At 43.1% G+C, this 21,094-nt stretch overlaps 2 protein-coding genes across 9 annotated transcripts in view; both read right to left on the bottom strand.

Moving 5' to 3' along the window:
- The window catches only part of CERS5 (ceramide synthase 5), a 31,588-nt gene extending 22,892 nt beyond the window's left edge, over positions 1–8,696 (bottom strand). The window contains exon 1 of one of the 3 annotated variants that reach the window (XM_072797974.1): positions 8,334–8,696. In XM_072797974.1, coding sequence (XP_072654075.1) covers positions 8,334–8,530 — 197 coding nt within the window. In that variant the 5' untranslated portion in view covers positions 8,531–8,696. The remainder of the gene's footprint in view (positions 1–8,333) is intronic. The other 2 variants (XM_072797975.1, XM_072797973.1) reach the window with 2 other exon arrangements.
- A 3,919-nt stretch (positions 8,697–12,615) lies between these two features.
- The window catches only part of LIMA1 (LIM domain and actin binding 1), an 89,091-nt gene continuing 80,612 nt past the window's right edge, over positions 12,616–21,094 (bottom strand). For all 6 annotated transcript variants that reach the window (XM_072797947.1, XM_072797949.1, XM_072797950.1 and 3 more), the window contains exons 10-11: positions 16,634–16,767; positions 12,616–14,915 (exon numbers count right to left, since the gene is read on the bottom strand). In XM_072797947.1, the coding sequence (XP_072654048.1) occupies positions 13,904–14,915; positions 16,634–16,767 (1,146 nt within the window). In that variant the 3' untranslated portion in view covers positions 12,616–13,903. The remainder of the gene's footprint in view (positions 14,916–16,633; positions 16,768–21,094) is intronic.

Here is a 21,094-nt window from a genome sequence, read left to right as displayed (position 1 = left end):
GTGCTGTGATGAGAAGGATCAGCATTCTGCTTACATTAACTTCTCTGTAAGGGTCAAAAGTCTTGAGATAGATAGTAAATTACATACCGTATTATGTTAAAATGCTTTAGATAGATACAATTTAAGACTAAGTTGTAGTATCATTGTATAGTAGTGAGTGAATATTTTACTTGCTATCGAGAGCAGCAGGCTTCAAAATGTGATTGAAGAACAGCTCGGGGTCCTTGAGACTCTCATTGTTAGAATAATTTCTCCCTCTCCAACTATATACATACATTTCTTTCATTACACATATTTATCTTTTTAGGGTTTTTTTTTGGGGGGGGGTGGGACAGAGGGAGAGAGAGAGAATCTTTTTTTTTTTTTAAGATTTTATTTATTCATGAAAGACACACACACACACACACAGAGGAACAGACACAGGCAAAGGGAGAAGCAGGCTCCATGCAGGGAGCCTGACATGGGACTCGGTCCCAGGTCTCCAGGATAACACCCTGGGCCGAAGGCGGTGCTAAACCTCTGAACCACCAGGGCTGCCCGGAGAGAGAGAATCTTAAGCAGGCTCCAAGCCCAGTGCTTAATCCAGCACAGAGCAGGACTGGGGGTTCCATCTCGCAACCCTGAGATCTTGACCTGAGCCAAAATCAAGAGTCGGATACTTAACTATGCCACCAAGGGCACCCATCATTACAAATAATTTACCTTTTTAAAATGGACAAGTGACCATACAACTTAATGTATTTGCTTAAAGTTGAAACACAAATGTGCAAGTGCCAAGAGGTGGTTAACAAGAAATTCTTCCTTATGCCTTACAAAGTTTTTACCATCCTATAGAGTCCAAGAAACAAGTGTTTGTTAGTGAGACATTAAGTCTACATTTTAGTTAATGACTGTTAAAAGGAAGTGAACCCACCTCCTCCAAACTCTCATAACAGCCTTGTGCATATGTTTATTACACTGTATCTTAAATCACTGATTTTCTTGCTTTCTTCCTGCGAGCAAACACTATGACTTATTCACGTTTTTTTTTTTTTAATTTTTATTTATTTATGATAGTCACACAGAGAGAGAGAGAGAGAGAGGCAGAGACACAGGCAGAGGGAGAAGCAGGCTCCATGCACCGGGAGCCCGACGTGGGATTCGATCCAGGGTCTCCCGGATCGCGCCCTGGGCAAAAGGCAGGCGCCAAACCGCTGCGCCACCCAGGGATCCCTTTATTCACGTTTTTATCTGTGGCACGTAGCTTGACATCTGGCATATACTAAGCTCTCAATAAATAATTGCTGAAGAAAAAAGAAAATGGATAGAAACTTAATTCTCAAATAAAAGGTGAAGTGTTTTTTTTTAAATTATTATTTTTTATTTATTTATGATAGTCACAGAGAGAGAGAAAGAGAGAGAGAGAGGCAGAGACACAGGCAGAGGGAGAAGCAGGCTCCATGCACTGGGAACCCGATGTGGGATTCGATCCCGGGTCTCCAAGATCGTGCCCTGGGCCAAAGGCAGGCACCAAACCACTGCGTCACCCAGGGATCCCCAGGTGAAGTGTTTTAAGGAATTGTGCCCACTTGTTCTCCTGAGTCATCAGATAACCTGCCAGCTCCATGTAGGAGAAGGTCATTGATTTCTGGAATCAGTAGAAATTCAAGTTAACCAATTTCAGTATAACTGGAAATTTCCCCAAGAAGAATTAAACATAGCCACAACAACCTGATTGGGTTTGAGTCCCTCTGTGCCGACTAAGTGAGACTTCTTACAACTGCTGACGCTACCCAAAAGCAAAAGGCTACAAACAATACCCCTTAAAAAAAAAAAGATTTTAGGGGATCCCTGGGTGGCTCAGTGGTTTGGCGTCGGCCTTCAGCCCAGGGCATGATCCTGGAGTCCCAGGATTGAGTCCCATGTCAGGCTCTTTGCGTGGAGCCTGCTTCTCCCTCTGCCTGTGTCTCTGCCTGTGTCTCTCTCTCTTTCTCTCTCATGAATAAATAAATAAAATCTTTAAAAAAATAATAAAAAATAATAAAAGATTTTATTTATTTGAGAGAGAGAGCATGAGCAATAGGGAGGGGCAGAGGGAGAGGGAGAAGCAGACTCCCTACAGAGCAGGGAGGCCGATGTGAGGCTCAATCCCAGTACTCCCAAGATCATGACCAACTGAGCCATTCAGGTGCCCAGGAATACCCTTTTTAAGAAACTCCATAATTTTGAGAACAGATAAAATACTGTGTTCTTAATGTCTTACCAGGGCTGTGCAGCACCCCATGTACATTTAACTACTTGACAAACTTGTTTGTTTACAGATCTTTACTCAACTAAGAAGATATATGCAGGGATCCCTGGGTGGCGCAGCGGTTTGGCGCCTGCCTTTGGCCCAGGGCACGATCCTGGAGACCCGGGATCAAATCCCACGTCAGGCTCCTGGTGCATGGAGCCTGCTTCTCCCTCTGCCTGTGTCTCTGCCTCTCTCGGACTATCATAAATAAATAAAAATTAAAAAAAAAAAGTAGATATATGCAGAAAAGCAAGACTACAGAGCGATGCTTGGCTAGACTGTCAATAACTCAGTGATTACTCAAAACAGACTATAACTAGTCATTTATATCATTCAGGAAATGATTTACATTTAAAAAAAAAGATTTATTTATTTATTCATGAGAGACACAGAGAGAGAGGCAGAGACACAGGCAGAGGGAGAAGCAGGCTCCATGCAGGGAGCCCGACTGGGACGGATATAAGGTCTCCAGGATCACACCTTGGGCTGAAGGCAGTGCTAAACCGCTGAGCCACAGGGGCTGCCCTGATTTACATTTTTAAACCCCATTTTTACCACAATTTTTAGAAAGACCTGTTGTTTAAAGCAATGTCTGAGATATTTAGGCCTGATCACCTTCTGGTCCTAAAAAAATGAATCAAATTTGAATTTACATTAAAATTCTTTTTAGTTATAAATATGTTTGAATTACTATCAGCATTGTTCAGAATATAATGGAGACCACAAATATAATTTAAAATTTTCTAACAGACACATTCAGAGAAGGAAAAAAGAAACAGGCAAAATTGATTACTTTAGCTTGATATATCCAAAATACAATCACATCAATATATAATCAATGTTAAAAATTGAGATATATTTGAGATACATTACATTCCCCCCCCCCTTTCCAAAATCCCTGTATTTTGCATTTAGAACACATGTAACTAACACATCACATTTGGACTCATCACATTTGAAATACTCAAAAGCTAGTAGCTACTGTACTAGTTAGTGGCTACTGTAGTGAACAGCACCCTTTTAGATAATTCAGAGAGAATTCTTCACATCTAGGAAAACTGTCTTTGTTTCTAGGAAAGCTGGTTTCAGATTTTTTTTTTTTAAGTTAGAAGTGATTATGGTTAACTCCTTTTGCAGTAACATTTCAATTAATCTCCCCAAAGATAAAGCAAGAGTGAATTCAAAAAGAGTCCAAAACTCAGTGCAGGGCAGCTTTTATCTGCCTAAAAATACCTCTGGAGAGGAAGCCAAAATGAGGTACATCTCCCTTTCTACTCTCTAAGAAGGGTGCAGATTTCACCTGCTTGCCTCCTCTTCATTACTTTCTTCTTTACCCATCTAGGAGTCCTCAGTTTTCAGAATCAGGAAGTGGCTAAAGCAAAAGTATCTGACATGTTTCTTTTCTGTGACAAATATATTGTCTCCAGGGATAAGTTAGGAACCTGACCTCAGGCATGACAGTATTCAGTTTTCTGCAGAGCATCAACACCCCCTGAACACAAAGGGTTGGGGAAAGAAGTTTACCCAGAAAAGAGGAAGGACACATAAGGCTTCGGATTATCTGGAGTTTATCAAGAGGTGGATTCTTAGATAAGGGCAGGGCCACATGATTGACTTTTCCAGTCTTGCTCTGCTAGATCTGCAAATCTGATTTACATCTGTGATTTACAATTCAATAACGCCCAATAGAATACTTTTAGGGATGCAATGAAATGAGCAGGCTCCTTTCCAGCCTAGTCAGCAGCTATGTCCATTCTTCCTAATGCCTCTCTACCCTGACAGAAGGACCCATTAATATCGGGTTGCAATGCTGTGTCCTGACATGGATCTGGGAGGAAGGCAGCAGGCCTGTCAGGTAGAGGAAAAAAGTTCTTCCTCTGATTAGCGGAAGTGGGGGGAAACAAGAAAAAGAAAAAAGGCAGTATGCAGCAGAGGTTGCAAGGCTTACAAGAAGATGAAATGAGCAGTTGAGAAATGTGCACAAGAAAAATGAGTCACTGCTCTTGTTGCCAGTTACATGACAGGCCAGCAAGTGAATCTGTTCAGTCTCCTGTGACAGAGAATGATAATGAGAAGGCTCTTTACACACCCCAGTGAGGTGGCTTTGGAAGAAGAGAGAAGAGGGGATTGGAATAATGAATGAGTAACAAGGAGAGCTCTAATCTTTCTCCTGCATAATTCACAAAATAATTTTCTTCTGGCAACACAAAGCTCCTATTGCAATACCATATTCAAAATAAATGAGCCAATATAGCTCTGATGGTGTCAATATTAAGTCTCAAGCTCCACTTGATCCCAAGAAACAAGTGCTCAAGTGACTAGATATTAAATTTCAAGCAATTTTATCATGAACATAATAGGATAAGAAGTTTTGAAGTTTTATTTTTTTATTTTTTTTAAGTTTTGAAGTTTTAAAGAACACATATGGAAGTGTTTCTTATCCCCGTGTTGATAGGACACAGGGTAGTGTGAATACGTGTATGGGGACAGGGGAGAAAGAAAAAAGCTGTAGAAAGGTGCACAACATGCAAATATATAGTATGATGAAATTTAACCACAGAAACAAAGGAATTTTAGTTTTGCCTCTTTCAGTCAAGCCAAACATCTCTTTCAGGTTGAAGATCTAGATTCCAGTCACTCCTCTGGGCATCTGTATAGATAAAGATGGACCCTTCTCAAACATTCAGTAGATATTTGCTGACCACATGCTACACCCGAGGCATTTTGCAAGGCTAAGGCCATCACAATACAACCACTGAACAGAGGCCCACAAAGGAAAGCCTCCTCCATTCTTTGGTAGGTAACAGTCTCCAGCCTGCAGTTCTTCAGCAAAATAGTTGGCTAGATACAAACACTTTATTATGGTCAGGTGGCTTTTCAAGTCATCCTTATCAGATATAGTTCTTCAGGGAATGTGGGAACTTAAAAAAAAAATGCTTAGTGTGGTTGATGAAAAGGATGAGAAAGTAAGACCAAACTATAAATGCTGTTTGTTCTTTGGGAGATTTTTTTTAAAAGTTTGTTTATTTATTTACTAGTAATCTCAACACCCAACCTGAGGCTGGAACTCACCACCCCGAGATTAAGAGTTGCATGCTCTTCCGACTGGGCTAACCAGGCACCCCTATTCCTTGGGGGATTAAGACAACACAAATAGCAATAAATTATCAAGGGGCATAGTGTAAAGACTCACTAAAATATGCAGAACAATTTGAAACAAAAATTTGAAAATATGATTTTCAAGTCAAATGCATTATATTAAACAACCAAGAATAAGATGAGTATAGGTTTAGTCTCCAAATCCTAGAATACTAGGAATAGGGGGTTAAATCTTAATCCTTGAAAGAGGGTTTAAGAACAGGAAAAAGATGGCCACATCATCATACAGTGGAAAGAACAAGAGGCTTGGGAAAATGATCTGAATCTTAGTTCTAGTTCCTCCCCCACTCTGAAAAGTTGCAGGGTGTTTCTAAGCTTTAGTTTACTGTCTGTAAAAAAAAAAAAAAAAGGGGGTTCTGGCTCTTATAGTCTGATTACTACATGAATCGCTTCTAGAAACCAAGTAGATAGGATTTGAGAAATAAGAAAACATAGGAAGGACAATTAACTGTACTAATATTTCTAATATGTCTTTTACTATAAGAGTGGCTTGGACTACTTTTATGGAAGACCAGTGTAGCAAGAGAGGAACTGATAATCTCTGTCAATTCTACTGCTAAATTAATAGGTTTTATAAAAAAGAAACAAAATAGCAAGACTGCTTCTAGGGTTAAACCTTCCTAAGATCAAACATGAGATGAACAAGATGCCTGACCTTACTAGTCAAGGAATATAATACTAGAATGCTTTCAAGCTCAGTATTCCCAGCCACCTCTACTCCTCTGACACTGGAGCACTGTAGAAACATTCAGATAGAATTCCCATAGGTAAAGGATCCTTTCCAGTGGCTCTGCCAGCGCATATATAAGTCTTCATAGTCATTTAAGAGTACTCTGGAAATCTGAAGAGAATACAAGCTTATATCTTATTTCATTATATGAAATGGATATTTATAAGCAACAAGCTATTTCCACTTACCAATGATGTGAAGAAATTTCCATATTGGTATATATTTATATGAAAAGCAGAAAATCTTTTGGACAATTAAAATTTTCTGTCCTGAATTGTGTTTTTTTCTTTTTAGTCATTACATTTTCTCTTTTTTCAGCCCTCATATACAGCTACCGAGGTAGAGAGTACCTGGATTTAGGTTATCGCTAAAAGGGAAAATTGGTTTGTGCCCTCACCCCAAGAATACTTAATACAATTGACTATACTTAAATAAATACTGCACACAGGGGACACCCGGGTGTTTCAGTGGTTGAGTGCCTGCCTTCAGCCCAGGGCTTGATCCTGGAGTCCCAGGATCGAGTCCCGCATCAGGCTCCCTGCATGGAGCCTGCTTCTCTCTCTTCCTGTCTCTCTCTGTGTCTCTCATGAATAAATTAATAAAATCTTAAAAAAAAAAACAAACCCTGCAACACTAAATTCCCAAGGACCGAGAAAAGGCACTTAGATCTTTCAGTTTCATTTGCTTCAGTTAAAAACATCTTTATTTTTGTACATGAATGTCTGATAGAGCATTTTGGTAACAATACACAAACACTATGAGTAAACGGATGAATGACAAGCTAGCTACATATAACATATTTTATGAAAGATTAGTCAGAAATAGGCAATTTTGAGAAGTAATTCAAAACACATATTAATTTTTCAGAGCAACATTTGCAATGTAGTCGCATCCTAAAACGGGCATTTCTGCTCTACATGAGGGCCAAATGAACAAAAGATGTCAAAGTGCAATCCTCATTACCTAAGACCTACGTGGAAAGCAGTCTCCTTTCCTGCAGTCTGAGTAGGTTTTTTTTTGTCCTTTTTTTTTTTTATGATTTTATTTACTTATTCATGAGAGACACACACAGAGAGAGAGGCAGAGACACAGGCAGAGGGAGAAGCAGGCTCCATGCGGGGAGCCCGACGCGGGACTCGATTCAGGGTCCCCAGGATCGCGCCCTGGGCTGAAGGCGGCGCTGAACCGCTGCGCCACCCCGGCTGCCCAGTCTGAGTAGTTTTGATCAAAATCGCCCACAGCTGTGAGTCCACATTATAAAATCACCAAAGTCCTCTGTAAACGTTTCATCTGAGCAGATACCAACCGCTCAGAGAAAAGTGAAATCACTTTTACCAAGAACACACACGGTCGGGAAAAGAATGTTGTGACTCTGCTAAACTCCCTTGGAAGCCGGCTGGATACCGGGGTCCTCTCGGAAGCCCTACGGCTCCATCCTCCTGAAGGACCGCTCCTTCCACCTCCGGCCTCAAGCCTGTCCCTGACACCCTGACTCCCCTGACACCTTCCCATACTTTGGAAGCCTCAGGCTCCACCACGCCTCATCCCCACCGGACTTCTCTCCCGCGGGCTCCGGCAGCAGTTTCTGGAAACACACACACGTCCGTGAACGGGCAAACCGAGACAAACCAAGGCCTGGGGCCTAACCCTGCTCCCCTCAACTCTCAGAACCATCCTCACAAATCGCGGATTCCCGAGAACCTGCTCCTTTCGCTCGCAAGCGCGGACTTCTACGTTAACCCTTCAGCTTCCACAGCCCCGACCAGTTCTGGCTCCCGCGGCCCTTCGTCGTTTCTCGCTTCGGGTGTTGGGCCGCAGCTCACACTCACGGTTCGCCGCCCGGGCAATCTCTGGAGGCTGGCAGCAGGCCTAGAAGACCCGCCAGGCGACCTCCGGGACCCGAGGCGGGGAGGCCCCGCATCGCCCTCCCCGCCCCCCCGCCCTCGCTCTCCCTCGGTCCACACCCCAAACTCTGTCAGTGCCTCCTGGGCTCCGCGAACACCTCGGCCCCCTGCGAGCATCCCGCGCCGCGGCCCAGGCCCTCCCAGCCCCCTGCTTCCGGGCTTTCCCGGCAGTTCTGCTTCCGGAGCTCGGCCTCCCCGCCAGCGGCCCCTCCGGCCCCGGCCCGCGCCCCGCGCCCCGGGCCTCCCCGCCGGTCGCTTGCGGACTCACCGCTCGAAGAGAAGCCGCACGGAGAATATGCCCGCCGCCACCGGGAACACCGAGAGGATGTGCCGCGCCCGCGGGTAGCCGTAGCCGTCGCCCGGCCCCTCAAGGTCGGCCCAGCTCACGTTCTGGGGCAGCCAGAAGCGTTCGCTCCACAGCCAGCCCCACAGCAGGCCCAGGGCTCCCGCCACCGCTGTCGCCATCTTACTCCCACCCCGCGGCCGCCGCCGCCACAGCCTCAGCTGCCGCCGCAGCCAACGGAACCCGCGGGGAGGCGGCCCCAGGGCGGGGCCGGGCCGGCGGCCACCCCCTTCCGGCCCCTTCCCGTCCCGGGCAAGTCTCAGCCCGCCTCCTCCGGGGGGCCGGGCCTCTTCACCGCCCATCTTGCCTCCCCGCCCACCCACCTTCCGGACGGCCGGCCGCCGAGCCGCGTCTCCTTGGGACTCCGCCCAGCGCGGCCACGCCCACACCCGCGGGCCACGCCCACACCCGCGGGCCACGCCCACGACCGGTCCTCATTGGTCCCGCCCACTTTTGCCCCGGGTTTCGGCGCGGCTCTCGCTGCTGGGTCGCTCGCGCCGCCTGCCGCCGCTTCGCCCTGTGCGGGCCTAGCTCCCGGGCCCCGCTCCCTGCCGGCCCCCCTCCTGCTCAGCCCAGCCCTCCCCGCGGCTGTTCCCGCGCCCGGCGCCTCTCGCGGGAGCCTGCCTCGTCCTCTCAGATGCGTCTGCCGAAGCTCCCCCCCACCCCTCGCCTTTTGTGCCCCCAACCTCTTTCTTCCTTCTTGTCCCTCCATGATCTCAATTCCCTTTCACTGTTCTATCTCTCAAAATGGACCTTTGAAAATCCTTTTATTCTTCTCATGGGTAAAAGGAAATGGAAGATCTCCAAAGAATATCATTCAAGAAAAATACAAAGGAAAAAAAAATGATGGCCAGTAATTAAGGAGGCTTACCCAGTGCCAGGTACTGCACTCATCATTTTACACCGGTTACTTAACTGCATCATCCTATGACGTAGGTGTGATTTACCCTTTTATGGATGGGTAAACTGAGGTCCAGAGAGGTTAAGCAGCGTGCCCAACGCTATATAGAATCAGGGTAGAACTGGGCTTCTGAGCCAGAAAGTCTTTAGACTCTGGAACCCTGAGCCCTTATTTTATAAACCTCCTTAATTTTAGGTTTCCACACCAAACCTTTAACTTTTCTGTGGGTCTCCATAAACAAGGGGAACCATAGGCAAGAAACCTTCAAAACGCTAAATTCAAAACTGTCTCTCAACTGCTGGAGAGTCCTGAACCTTGGGTGTGGTCTGTTCAAACCTGGCCACGAGGCTAATTACCACAGGCTCACTAGAATGATCTAAGATTAAAAGAATCGAATCTCTACGAGGATAGATAAAGTAACTTTATAACTAGTAAGACATGCTTACACCAGAAGTTAGAGTTTCACGGGGAGAGGAAGAAGGGGAAAAAAGGGTGCCATCCTAAGTAGACTAGCTTTGCTTTAGCTCAATGGTTCTCACGCTTAGGGTACACAGCTTGGAAATTAGCTTATCTCATCTCTCACATGGAGAATTTCTAAAAGTCTTCTGGACCCAATCCAAAGAAATTCTGATTCAGGAGATGGGGAGGGTGGGGCCTATGAATTGACATTTATCTCTCTCTCTTTTTTTTTTTTTTTTAATTCATGAGAGACAGAGAGAGAGGCAGAGACAGAAGCCAGGACCCCAGGATCATGACTTGAGCCAAAGGCAGATGCTCAACCACTGTGCCACCCAGGCATCCCACATTTCTCATTTCTAACCAACTCATAGGCCATGCCAAGACAGCTGGTCTGAGAACCACTGCCTGGAGCCATTTTTGTCCTAACCCACCAATAGCTTAATGGTAACTACACTATATTCACAGTACTTTTTTTTTTTTTTTTAGATTTTTATTGGACTTAACTACTCATTTTGTTCTTAAAAATTTTTTTTAAATTTAAATTCGCTTTCCAACAGAACACACAGTGCTCATCTCATCATGGGCCCTCCTTAATGCCTGTTACCCAGTTACTCCATCTCCCACCCACCTCCCCTTCTGCAACCCTGTGTTCCCAGGATTAGGAGTCTCTCATGGTTTACCTTCCTCTCTAGTTTTTCCCCATTCATTTCCTCCCCTTCCCTTATGGTCCCCTAAAGATTTTTTTTTTTATATTTATTTTGAGAGAAAATGAGAGAGAGCACATGAGCAGGGGCAGAGGGAGAGGGAGAAGCAGACTCCCTGCTGAACAGGGAACCTAATGTGACTTTGGACTTGATCCCAGGACCCTGGGATCATGACCTGAGCTGAAGGCTTAACCATTTGAACCACCAAGTAGTGCCCCTCAAGGTACCTTTTAAGAAGAGAGGTAAACTCTCTCGGATCCCATGGGAATTCAGAATCCTAAGGAACGTACTAACTTGGCATGCAGGAACAAGCATACAGTGACCTTGGTCTCAAGGTTTATCCCCCCCAAAACCACATTTGTACCATTTCTCAACATCTCGGCTGTTAGAAAATATATAGTTGACAAACATGTAATGAGAGCAAACTGTGCAGCTTTCACTTTGTCCAGGAGTGATCCAACCAGCAAGCTGGTGGAAGGAACTAAGTTGGCTGTGTAGTAGTCATGAAGAGTCTCCTTAACCATCTCAGGTCCCGAGTGGGCCCCTTTTCTTGCTTCACTAACAGAAAAACATATCATCCTGTTCCCATCACTGACATACCAAGCCCAAACAAGCTGCCTTCAGAGAGCTAAAACACTTTGTTTGGCTACAGGTTCTTTTGTTTTCTAAGAATGTTTGGTATTGTCTGGTCATTCTCTTGATAAGAACCTTTATTATATTGATATGAAGCCTTGTTTCTACTCTGTGTACCTATGTCTACATAGCTCTTGAAAGGCAAAGAAAGCGGTTCTTCTCAAGGTAATTGCAGTCCCTGCATATCTGATATATGGTGACATATTCAACTAAGATCCATAAATACCAGCCATACGCACTCAGACTTTTTTGTATAAAATCAGTAGATTTGGTGAGTACCCTGTGAATGGGTTGGAGTAGTAGCTAATCACACAGTAAAGGTAGCTAAACTCAAGCCAGAAAATAATAAATAAATAAATAAATAAATAAATAAATAAATAAATAAACTCAAGCCAGGGTTGGATATTTTATGGATGCCATCAGGAGCTTCTGGGTTGGGATGCCTGGGTGGCTCAGCAGTTTAGAGCCTGCTTTCTTCAGTCCAGAGGGTGATCCTGGAGTCCTGGGATCGAGTCCCACATTGGGCTCCCTGCATGGAGTCTGCTTCTAACTCTATGTCTTTGCCTCTCTTTCTATCTCTCATGAATAAATAAAAATCTTTTTTTTTTTTAAACGAGCTTCTGGATTAATTGTTCAGTGAACAGGGCTTTCTAAATGACTTCAGCCTGTGATGGGGCCAAGAGCAGAAAGTAGTACCCTTCCATCCATTTGGAAGACCAGGCAAGACCCTAGAACATACAGTGACCCTGGAAAATGTAATGGATGACTCAAAAACCATGCCTATCTCCAAGAAAACTCACACTCCCACACTTCCATTTTTTTAAAAAAGTGCTTTAACTTTTTTTTTTTTTATAAATTTTTATTTATTTATGATAGTCACACAGAGAGAAAGAGGCAGAGACACAGGCAGAGGGAGAAGCAGGCTCCATGCACCGGGAGCCCGACATGGGATTCGATCCTGGGTCTCCAGGATCGTGCCCTGGGCCAAAGGCAGGCGCCAAACCGCTGCGCCACCCAGGGATCCCAAAAAAAGTGCTTTAACTTTTGAGGCAGTTGCCTCTACAGTCAAGGAAATGAAATAACCAACTATGCCTCTGCCCAGAGTGGAAAGCAAATCCATTTTCACGTAGAGGCATTTGGAAATTCCCTTTAGCATGTTAGGCATAATTGAAAGGTGAATTATTAAATATTGAGTACAATTAACAATAAAGAAAAAAACATCAGATTTTGAATTGTGAAACCAAACAGCTCATTTTGAATGTACACACTAATTTTTCTTAACGCAAGTTGCCCTCAATTTTTTAAGAAAAATTTGTCCTCCTTTAGGGCAGATGAGGGCCCAGGATCGACCCAACACTACCACCTAGTGGTGAGATATACTCATAACACTACTCTTCGCTTAAAATGCACCAGATCCATTTGCCTTTTCTTCCCAAACTGCTCGATTAAAAGGAGGTCCCTTCGGAGACTGTCACAAAGTGAAATAATAATGAAAAGGAACACTGAAAAGTTCAAATGTAAATTAAAAGCTTTATTGAATAAAAATGTTTCAGACTAAGCAAGACTGTAATAAAGCAGAATATTTTACATCTCTAAAAAATATTAGAGCTAAATCTCTAAAAATGCAGTACAAAGAAAAGTCTATAGCTTAAAATACCTCTCTCCCCCACATACAGTTTGGAATATCAATTATGTACAACAAATGTACTCAAGTTTATAATGTTCCAAAGCCTTAACTACTAGAAAACCATCTCCCCCCCAAAAAAAGCCTATAATTGATTTAATTGCACCCTGGAAATACTGTCTGCCATAAAAATCAATACATTTCAGAGCTGAAAAGTTTTAAAAAAAATAACTAGTGTCCCAGAAAGGAGATATCAGAAGTGGAATATAGGGTTGGGGAAGAGGGGTCTGGGCTCAAGTGGTTTAAGGCAGTTATTTTCTGTTATTCCTCCTTAAACTCCTCACTTTGCGTTAACATGCAACATGGCAAACGACACAGAAGATCTTATAAAAATACTGCAGCTTTCAGTAAATTGTGAGCTGCACAGATACCACCAAAGAAAAAAGGAATCACTTGGGGTGGAATCAAACTCATTGGCAAATATCAGAGCTTATTTAAGACAATGGATCTCTCCAAGCACCAAATGTGCTCAAAAAGTGCTCCCAAAGAATGGTTGTATTATAGCCCAATAATCCAGTTCAGGGTGTGGTTTAGAGAATGGATGCATAGCAATAAATTCCCCATACATATCAGAGTAAGAAAATTAACCTAAAAAAAAAGTCTTAAAGATTAAATATTTGATCTCTTAACAGATGAATGCTAAATAATTAAATTGGTATTCATTTGAAAATACACAAACTGTGCCCTTTATACTAAAGTGCATTCAGTCATAATGTTTAGGTCCCTAAACCCCTACTGAATGTTCCCTAATTCCATAATTGAATTTTTAGTGTAACACTGTGCTACTAACCATCTATTCTGTATTGCTACTTGGGAATACAGTGGAGTTTGGACTGTATCAGTTGGCATATTCCCCCCTCACCATAAGACTTTAAAGCACTTACATATATCATTATTGCTAAATTAGAGAACTTAAGTAATATTACCTCTAGCACTTAGAATTGGTTCACTTAAGCGGCAGTATGGGATTTTTCTGAAGCAAGAACTCTTCCAAGATGACTTCCACATAAATTCTGGTTCATGCAAGATACCTGTCTATGCGCATCACTTTGATAAAGGGCAGCGGCTCGCTAACACTAACACAAATTTAAGGCCCAGCACCATTTACAGTTGGTCATTCCTCATCCTCATCCTCGTCCTCATCATAGTACCGATTTCTCTTTATCTGTTCCTCCACAGACAGCTCTTTGACTGATTCTCCCTCCCAGAATCCCATATCCTGGGATTTCTGATTCTGGGTCGTGAATTCTTTAGGGGAGGTATTGTCTGCAAAGCTGGACCAATTTGTAGACTTGGGTTCTAGTGGAGACTGCTGTTTGAGGTTTCTATCCTCTTCATCTACGTTCGCACCATTTTCTATAAGATTCTCACTCCCCATCTCAAAACCATGATATTCCTTGATTCTCCTCCCTGGTTCCCCTCCTCCAATCTCCTGGCTTTGCCGGGTTGTTTTTCCCACACTACCATTCTTTTCGGAGGTATTGGCATTTTCCACTTGTTTCCTTTCTGCTGTCATTCCTCCCATAAACTCCTCACTCTGCTCTGACATGCTCCAGCCTTTCCGTATAGGTGGGGACAAGATTTTTGGGCTCTTGACTGAAGTGGTTCGAAATGAAGCTGCTACAGTGAATGGGCGGCTTCTTTCTTTCAGCGAAGATGATCGTCTTAGCTTCTTCAGATCCAGATCTACATCCTCGGGAGCTTCAGGCTTGCTCATTTCATCCTCGGGAGGCCATTTGGGCTTGGATACTTTGATCCCTTCCTCCAGGGTACTTCCTGAACTACCAAGTTCAGTGGGGGGCGGCCAGGCGATCTTCAGCTTCTTGGTTTCTGCTGGCTTGTCTTCTTTCTCTGGCTGAGAGGAGGCCTTGGCTTCCATACTTGCTGTCAGCACACCCACCTTGGCAATGGGGGCATCTTCTACCCCTGGGCTCTGAGGGGTTTCCCCCACATTTGGAAGCTGGGCTGGTCTTTCCAAAGTCCCTTCATTTTCATTTTTGCTTGCCCACAGATCCTTGTGTGGTCTGTGCCCAAAGCCTTCATCATAGTTGCCTTTAGCTTTAAAGAGCTGATTGAAGTGAGGCTTGCAGTAGATTCTCCCATGTAAAGATGCATATGTTCCTAGACTGTTGTTAAGAGAAAAAGAACATAAAGTTAATAGATCTGTATGCTCCCATTTATACTAGCAGGCTGAAATTTGGCAACTGCAGTGTTCTCAGAAGATGTTAAGTGAGAAAAGTATCTTTAAAAACACATCACCTGGAATTCTTTATCTCTCCCTTTCAAGCACATTTGTTTTATTACCCTTATAAAAACATGCTCATTTTTAGGCCCGAACCCTCACAAGGCTTCATGTGTTACATCCCCCTATTTTCAAATGATTTCACTCCCTTCTGCCAAAACTGTTAAAACAACAACAACAACAACAACAACAACAACAACAACTATTTTTCCAGGAAGTCTTCCCTAGGTAAGCCCACCTCTCTCCAACCACTCATAGATTTCCTATTTACAATCTATAGCTACTTATAATAATATTCCTTTGTACAAAGTTGAATCATTTTCCTCCGTGTTTCCCATTTGTGTTATAATTTAAAAGTACACCTCTACAGGAGTAGGTATAATGCTCTGCAAATGGTTTGAACTCACTAGATGCTAGTGACTGAATATGGTTAATAGGAGCACAGTAAGCAGTAGCCAGGAGGTAAATCTACTCTAGTATCAGTGCTGGACAGGCTTTTAGGAGATTTGGTGTCTCTTGCAGGATAACAAATTTTAAAGGGGATATAAAAACAATAGCATTTCCACAGAGGAGATATAAAAATTCAGAAACTTAGAAAAATATGTCTTGGAGAAAAAAGTTAATACTGTGGGCAGAAGAACCAATGAATAGAAGTTACAGAGGCACATTTTGGCTCAGCAGAAGGGAAAGTGGTCAAGCTAGAGCGATCTTACACGGGAGCTAGGTATCATTCCCTGTGGAAGTGCCACACAGATGCCAGCACACCTTTCAAGAGTATTTTAGAAGGAATGTTTACTCTGAAAAGAAAGCTGGAGGAAGTGACTAGCCTAGTAACTAGCCTAGTTACTTTCTTCTCTAAGACTCTATGACTAAAATGAGTTAATATGGAAGATGTCCCAAATTTGTCACATTTCTCTCCCTCTTTTTTTAAAGATTTTATTTATTTGAGAGATAGAGGGTGCGTGTGTGAATGGGGGAGGGGAAGGAACAGAGGGAGAGGGAGGAGCTGACTCCACACTGAATGCAGAGCCCAACACAGGCTTGATCCCTCGACCCTGAGATCATGCCCTGAGTCAAAATCAAGAGTTCCGATGCCTAACTGACTGAGCCACCCAGGTGCCCCAATTTGTCACATTTTTATCCATACTTTGAGTTACTTGGAAGAAATGATACATAATTATTTTCTCAGAAATACATGCTCTTCAGGGTCTATTATTATGGTTATTATTACCATTTATACAGTGTTTGGGACATTTTCAAGTAAAGGCTTAGACAAGTATACTCTAAAGATTTTTAAACTTTGTGATTCTATGAGACCAAGGGGGAATCTTCTGCTAATTTAAGTCACAGGGGTTTTACCTGCCACCCATAGGATTTAAGCTCCATGTAAACTAAACATGTAAAGTATCAATGTACCAAGAAGTTCCAAACACCAAATATTTGTCCAACACCAAACACCAAAAGTAAATGGTACTTTAACTTTTCTCAAGGACCTTCAATAGCACACTCCTTGTACAATAGCTTCTAGTACCAGTACTCTAAAAACCAAAGACTCCCTTTGGTGGTCCAATGACACAAACAGCCTGTTCTGGTCCGGCTTACCTAAGTTTGTTGTTGCAGTAGGAGCAACGGAAACAGCTGATGTGAAACACCTGCTGGTTAGCGAAGAGACGTTCCATGGGGTAAACTGTCTTCTGACATTCCACACAAGTCTCTCTTGCAGGTGCCTGAAATTTCTAGAATGAAAACGGTAACATTAGCACAGGCAGGGATGAGTTTGTCCTCTGCTGAGATGTGCCCCGGTTTTACTTTGTTAACTAAGGGCTCCCTTACCTGTCAATTCTCATAGGAACACTAAGCCTGTTATGACGCTATAGCTGACTTTTTAAGGCCAGGAAGCTCTCCTGAATCCCTTTCCCCGACTGGCTGGCTGCCCCAAGGGTAGCAGCCACTGAGGCTGGACTACAGAGGAAGGTTTGGATAAGCCACCATACACGCACAAAGGTACACACAAAATGGTTCCACGGACAGGAAATTAGAGGAGAAAATGTCATCACGCACAGAAGTTTGTTTGATTCAACTGCCTGGTAAAAGCAGGACAGACTTTTATAAGAACAGATTTGGATAAATTTAAAGGAGAGGAAGAGCAATTTAGCATAATATTTTATCCATTAGGCACAATATTTTTAAATAAGTCAAAACTGACATATAAATGTAAACATTTTAAAGAGACAAACTATTTTATTAGGACTCCAGAAGAAAGCATAGCCCAACAAAGCTATTGGTTCTATCATCTTCTTGGACACCAATGGAGAGGGGCACCCGGCTGGCTCAGTTGGGAGAGCGTATATGGACTCTTGATCTCAGGGTTGTTAGAACCCCACACAGGGTGTGGAGCCTACTTAGAAAACAAAAAACAAAAGACATGAAAACAATGGAGAATAAACCTATTGTAATGGGGAGTGAAAGATCATAATAGACTGGGAATTCATGAACTGTACAGTGTGGAATAGAGTGGCCTGGGCAGAGCTGTTTTAGCTGGTAAACCCAATCCTAAACATAAAATAGTTGGTAGTATAGCACTGAGGAAAGTCAGAATTCTCTAACAGCTAAGTTTTTACATAAGAAATGGTTACATGAAAAAAAAAAAAAAAAAAAAAAGAAATGGTTACATGGCTACTAGGGGCTGGGGGTAAGAAGTCCCTAGGTGTATGTAAACAATTCTTGACTTGCCCCAGCAGAAACACCTTATCCAGCAAATGCAGGAGCAGCTTGGGTTACAGTGGCTGGGAAGCTCTCACAGGCACCTGGGTAGGGCCAAGGGTTTGGGGAGGCTCTGCAGCCAAGACTCAGGTGGTGGTAAATAATGCAAATCAGTCCCAAGGTGCAGGACTTGAATGGTTAAGATAAGCCAAAAATAAACTAGGTTATGGGGAAGACAGAACTTTCATTAAAACAACAACAACAACAACAACCTGAAAATAGTCCCATTAAAAATTCAGACTGCTGATTCACTTGCTACATGATTTACCAGGAGGTAAAGCAAAAAATAGGAATGGTTTTCCACGTGGATCTGGACAGGAAACAAAAGTAGAAAATGAGGGGAAAAAAAAGCCATAAAGGGAAATCTCTATAAATGGGAGTTTAATAGAGTTTAGTGGTAAACTCCCAAATAGCATCAAGGGATTGAAGAACAAAGGAACAGAACTGAGTGGAATGGCTCAACAGCCTCCTTCCATTCCTAAGAATCAAAGACCAGTTTGACCCAGTTTACCAAGCGTAAGGGAGGTGTTTAAATATGATCAAATGTTATTGTAATTGAATACTGTTGGAAGTAATTAGGGCCTTATTGGGAGCTCAGAATTTTTATATGACACTTCTAACAAGACAGAATTAAGTAGAGATGTCAATGCATAGTTTTAATTAGGTTTGCTCTAAAAAGAACTAGGTCCTTGTCTAGCATGCAGGAAATCCATTAAAATGCCAAATAAAATTTGGGTATAATAGTTCAGTTGACCGCATCGGAGAGAGCTGGTACAGATCACAATTCACCTGATATAAAAGTCATAGGTCAATGTATTTATTTCTCAGACTGAAAATCTTTTTCAGCTGCAGGTTGGCTTTCGTATTTTTTTTTTAGCCCTTAGGAGGACAGCATTCATTCTGGTCAGTGAAGACAGAGCAGGGGACAGGAATCTCCCAGGGTACAAGAGGAGATGGGCATTCCTGTGCAAATGGGGACTGGAGCTCCTGAGCACACCTCCATCACACACACACACACACACACACACACACACACACGACACACTGGAGGAGGGTGCAGCCCCGGGAACAGAAAGGAGAACCTGAGAGAAAGCTGAAAGCTGAGCTCACGTTAGGAAAGTGGAAGGCAGGAGCAGAAATTAGGTACCGGAGGAGCAGGAAGCAGAAGCTGCAAGAGACAAACAGGAACCTTCAGTGAATACACAGCATTTGGGGAGGGGGCGGCCTGGAGCACTTTACCGCAGCTGAGCTGAAACTCAGGTATAGACTCAGAGCCAAGAATAAGGCCACGTTTTCTCTTTTGCAAGTAATTCGGCTAATTGTGGCGAAAGCAGCCTCACTCCTCTCTACCTGAGGCTGGGACATGGCCCAGTTCAGGAGAGCGAGCTGTTCTGAGCCTTCACCCACACAAGGAGTGTCTCATTAACAATTCTTTAGTGTCTTATTATCTCCCACACCTGACCCACAATGGCTCTCTCTTGAATAGGGCCTTCACCCACGCAAGTGAAAAGCCATTCCTCCTCCTCAACATCAAATTAATAGACTGCTAGCCCAAACATCTGACTAATCACAAGCTTCTAACTAACCAGACCTACCAGAGTCCCATTATTCCTATCCAATTTTTACACAGATCCTTTTCAATATTATTTAATGTTTATGTGGCAGCTGCCCAAGGGCCTTCTGGTTTCATAAAGTCAAGAGGATCCCAACTTGGTAAAATGCCAAAATCAGAGTGGCTGCGTCTGTGCCTCCCCTTTACTTCCTCTGTCCTGGGCTCTCAGCCACTTTTCTGTAATTGCCCCCATGTCTATTCAGACGACAGGAAGCATAGTCAGTGCCCAAAAATCTCTACCATTATGGTAGGCCTGGCATATATCCTGCCCATGCCTTCATGGCATGCTCGGACTTGGCACAGCCATGTTTAAAACGCTGTCAGTATTAGAATGTTAGACATTTTTAATCTTTAAAATATATTTTTTTCACTTGGTCAGATGTTTTTCATCTCTCCTCCCTCACCCTTTTTCACATATAGAAACTACAGCACCAGGATGTCAGGTTCCTTATCAAAGCTCACACGGTCAATTAACAGAATTCAAATTAAAACTCAGAACTCCCGATTCACAAACCAAAAGAGCATTTTCTAAATTGTCCTGGCACGTAATTTTCCGTAACTAAAGGAAACTCTTTGGGGACAAGAGCAGATGCTAACCCAAATGAAAATAAACTCACTATAGCACTTCCAACAAACTACGGTCCTCACTTTATTTCAAATTAAAATATGTAGATAGTATCTTTGAGATATTTAGGAATGAATGAGGTAATATATACATAATTGATGTTCATAAACACTGTCATGTCTTTTCCATATGAGGGATCTTACAGGTCCTCTGTTGATCAGCATCTCCACAAAGCTATTTTTCTAATAAATGTGTATGGCTTCATCTACATTCTTTCACCCTCTTGCCTTACATATATATTTCAGTTCAATGAAAGGTGTAGTTGGGAGATTATAGATATGTATGTATTTATATATATATAATATATAAACAACACATATATATTGGTGGGGAGAGCTGGCAACAGACAGTGAAGCTAACTAGCCTTTGGACATGGTGAAATCAGAAGAAAATTATGTATTGATGTCAGGTTTCCATCCCGCAGAACACCACAAAATGCCTTTCATTCCCTCCTTTCCAATTGGTGCAAAATATCTAGGTAATTAGATTGAAATTCTTCACATACAGTAAATGGTTGGGCCAGCTCTGTGCAGCCTTAACCCTTCCCCTGGCTTTCTGTGAAACTTTCTGACAACATTTTGGAGATAAATCTTAAATAGACTGCTCTACATGTCGAGGTTAGTGTTCTGATAAAGCAGTAATAATGTAGATAGTAAAAAAAAGATTCTAGATGCCTTTCTAGCATAATTCCAATAGCTTTGCAAAATAGCATAAAACCTCCTACCCTGTCCATAGAGGAAGGAACACTAGCAGGGCACAGAGAGAGTGTCCTCTCATGCAGTCTGCCATGTTTTCTCTCCACATCCATCAGCAGGACCAGTCAGGGAAGCTTTGGTTGTCCTAGTGGAGACAAGTGGGTGTACCCAGAGCTGGCCACATGTCCTCGCCTTCTTCCTATCTTTCCTCCTGGAAATATTTAGGGGATAACTTCTCTCAATGGAAGGACATAAAGCCTAAGAGACCTCTGGGTATCTTAAGTAGAAAGGTCCTGATCTTTCTCACAAGGTCCCCTGAGCTCTGCTCCCAGAACATCTTTTTTGAGAGTGAACCTGCAACTTCAATT

This window comes from Canis lupus, chromosome 25 (assembly GCF_048164855.1).
Source record: "Canis lupus baileyi chromosome 25, mCanLup2.hap1, whole genome shotgun sequence".
Taxonomy (NCBI): domain Eukaryota; kingdom Metazoa; phylum Chordata; class Mammalia; order Carnivora; family Canidae; genus Canis; species Canis lupus.
Note: the sequence above shows the minus strand (reverse complement) of the source record. Positions and strands in the feature narration are given on the sequence as shown.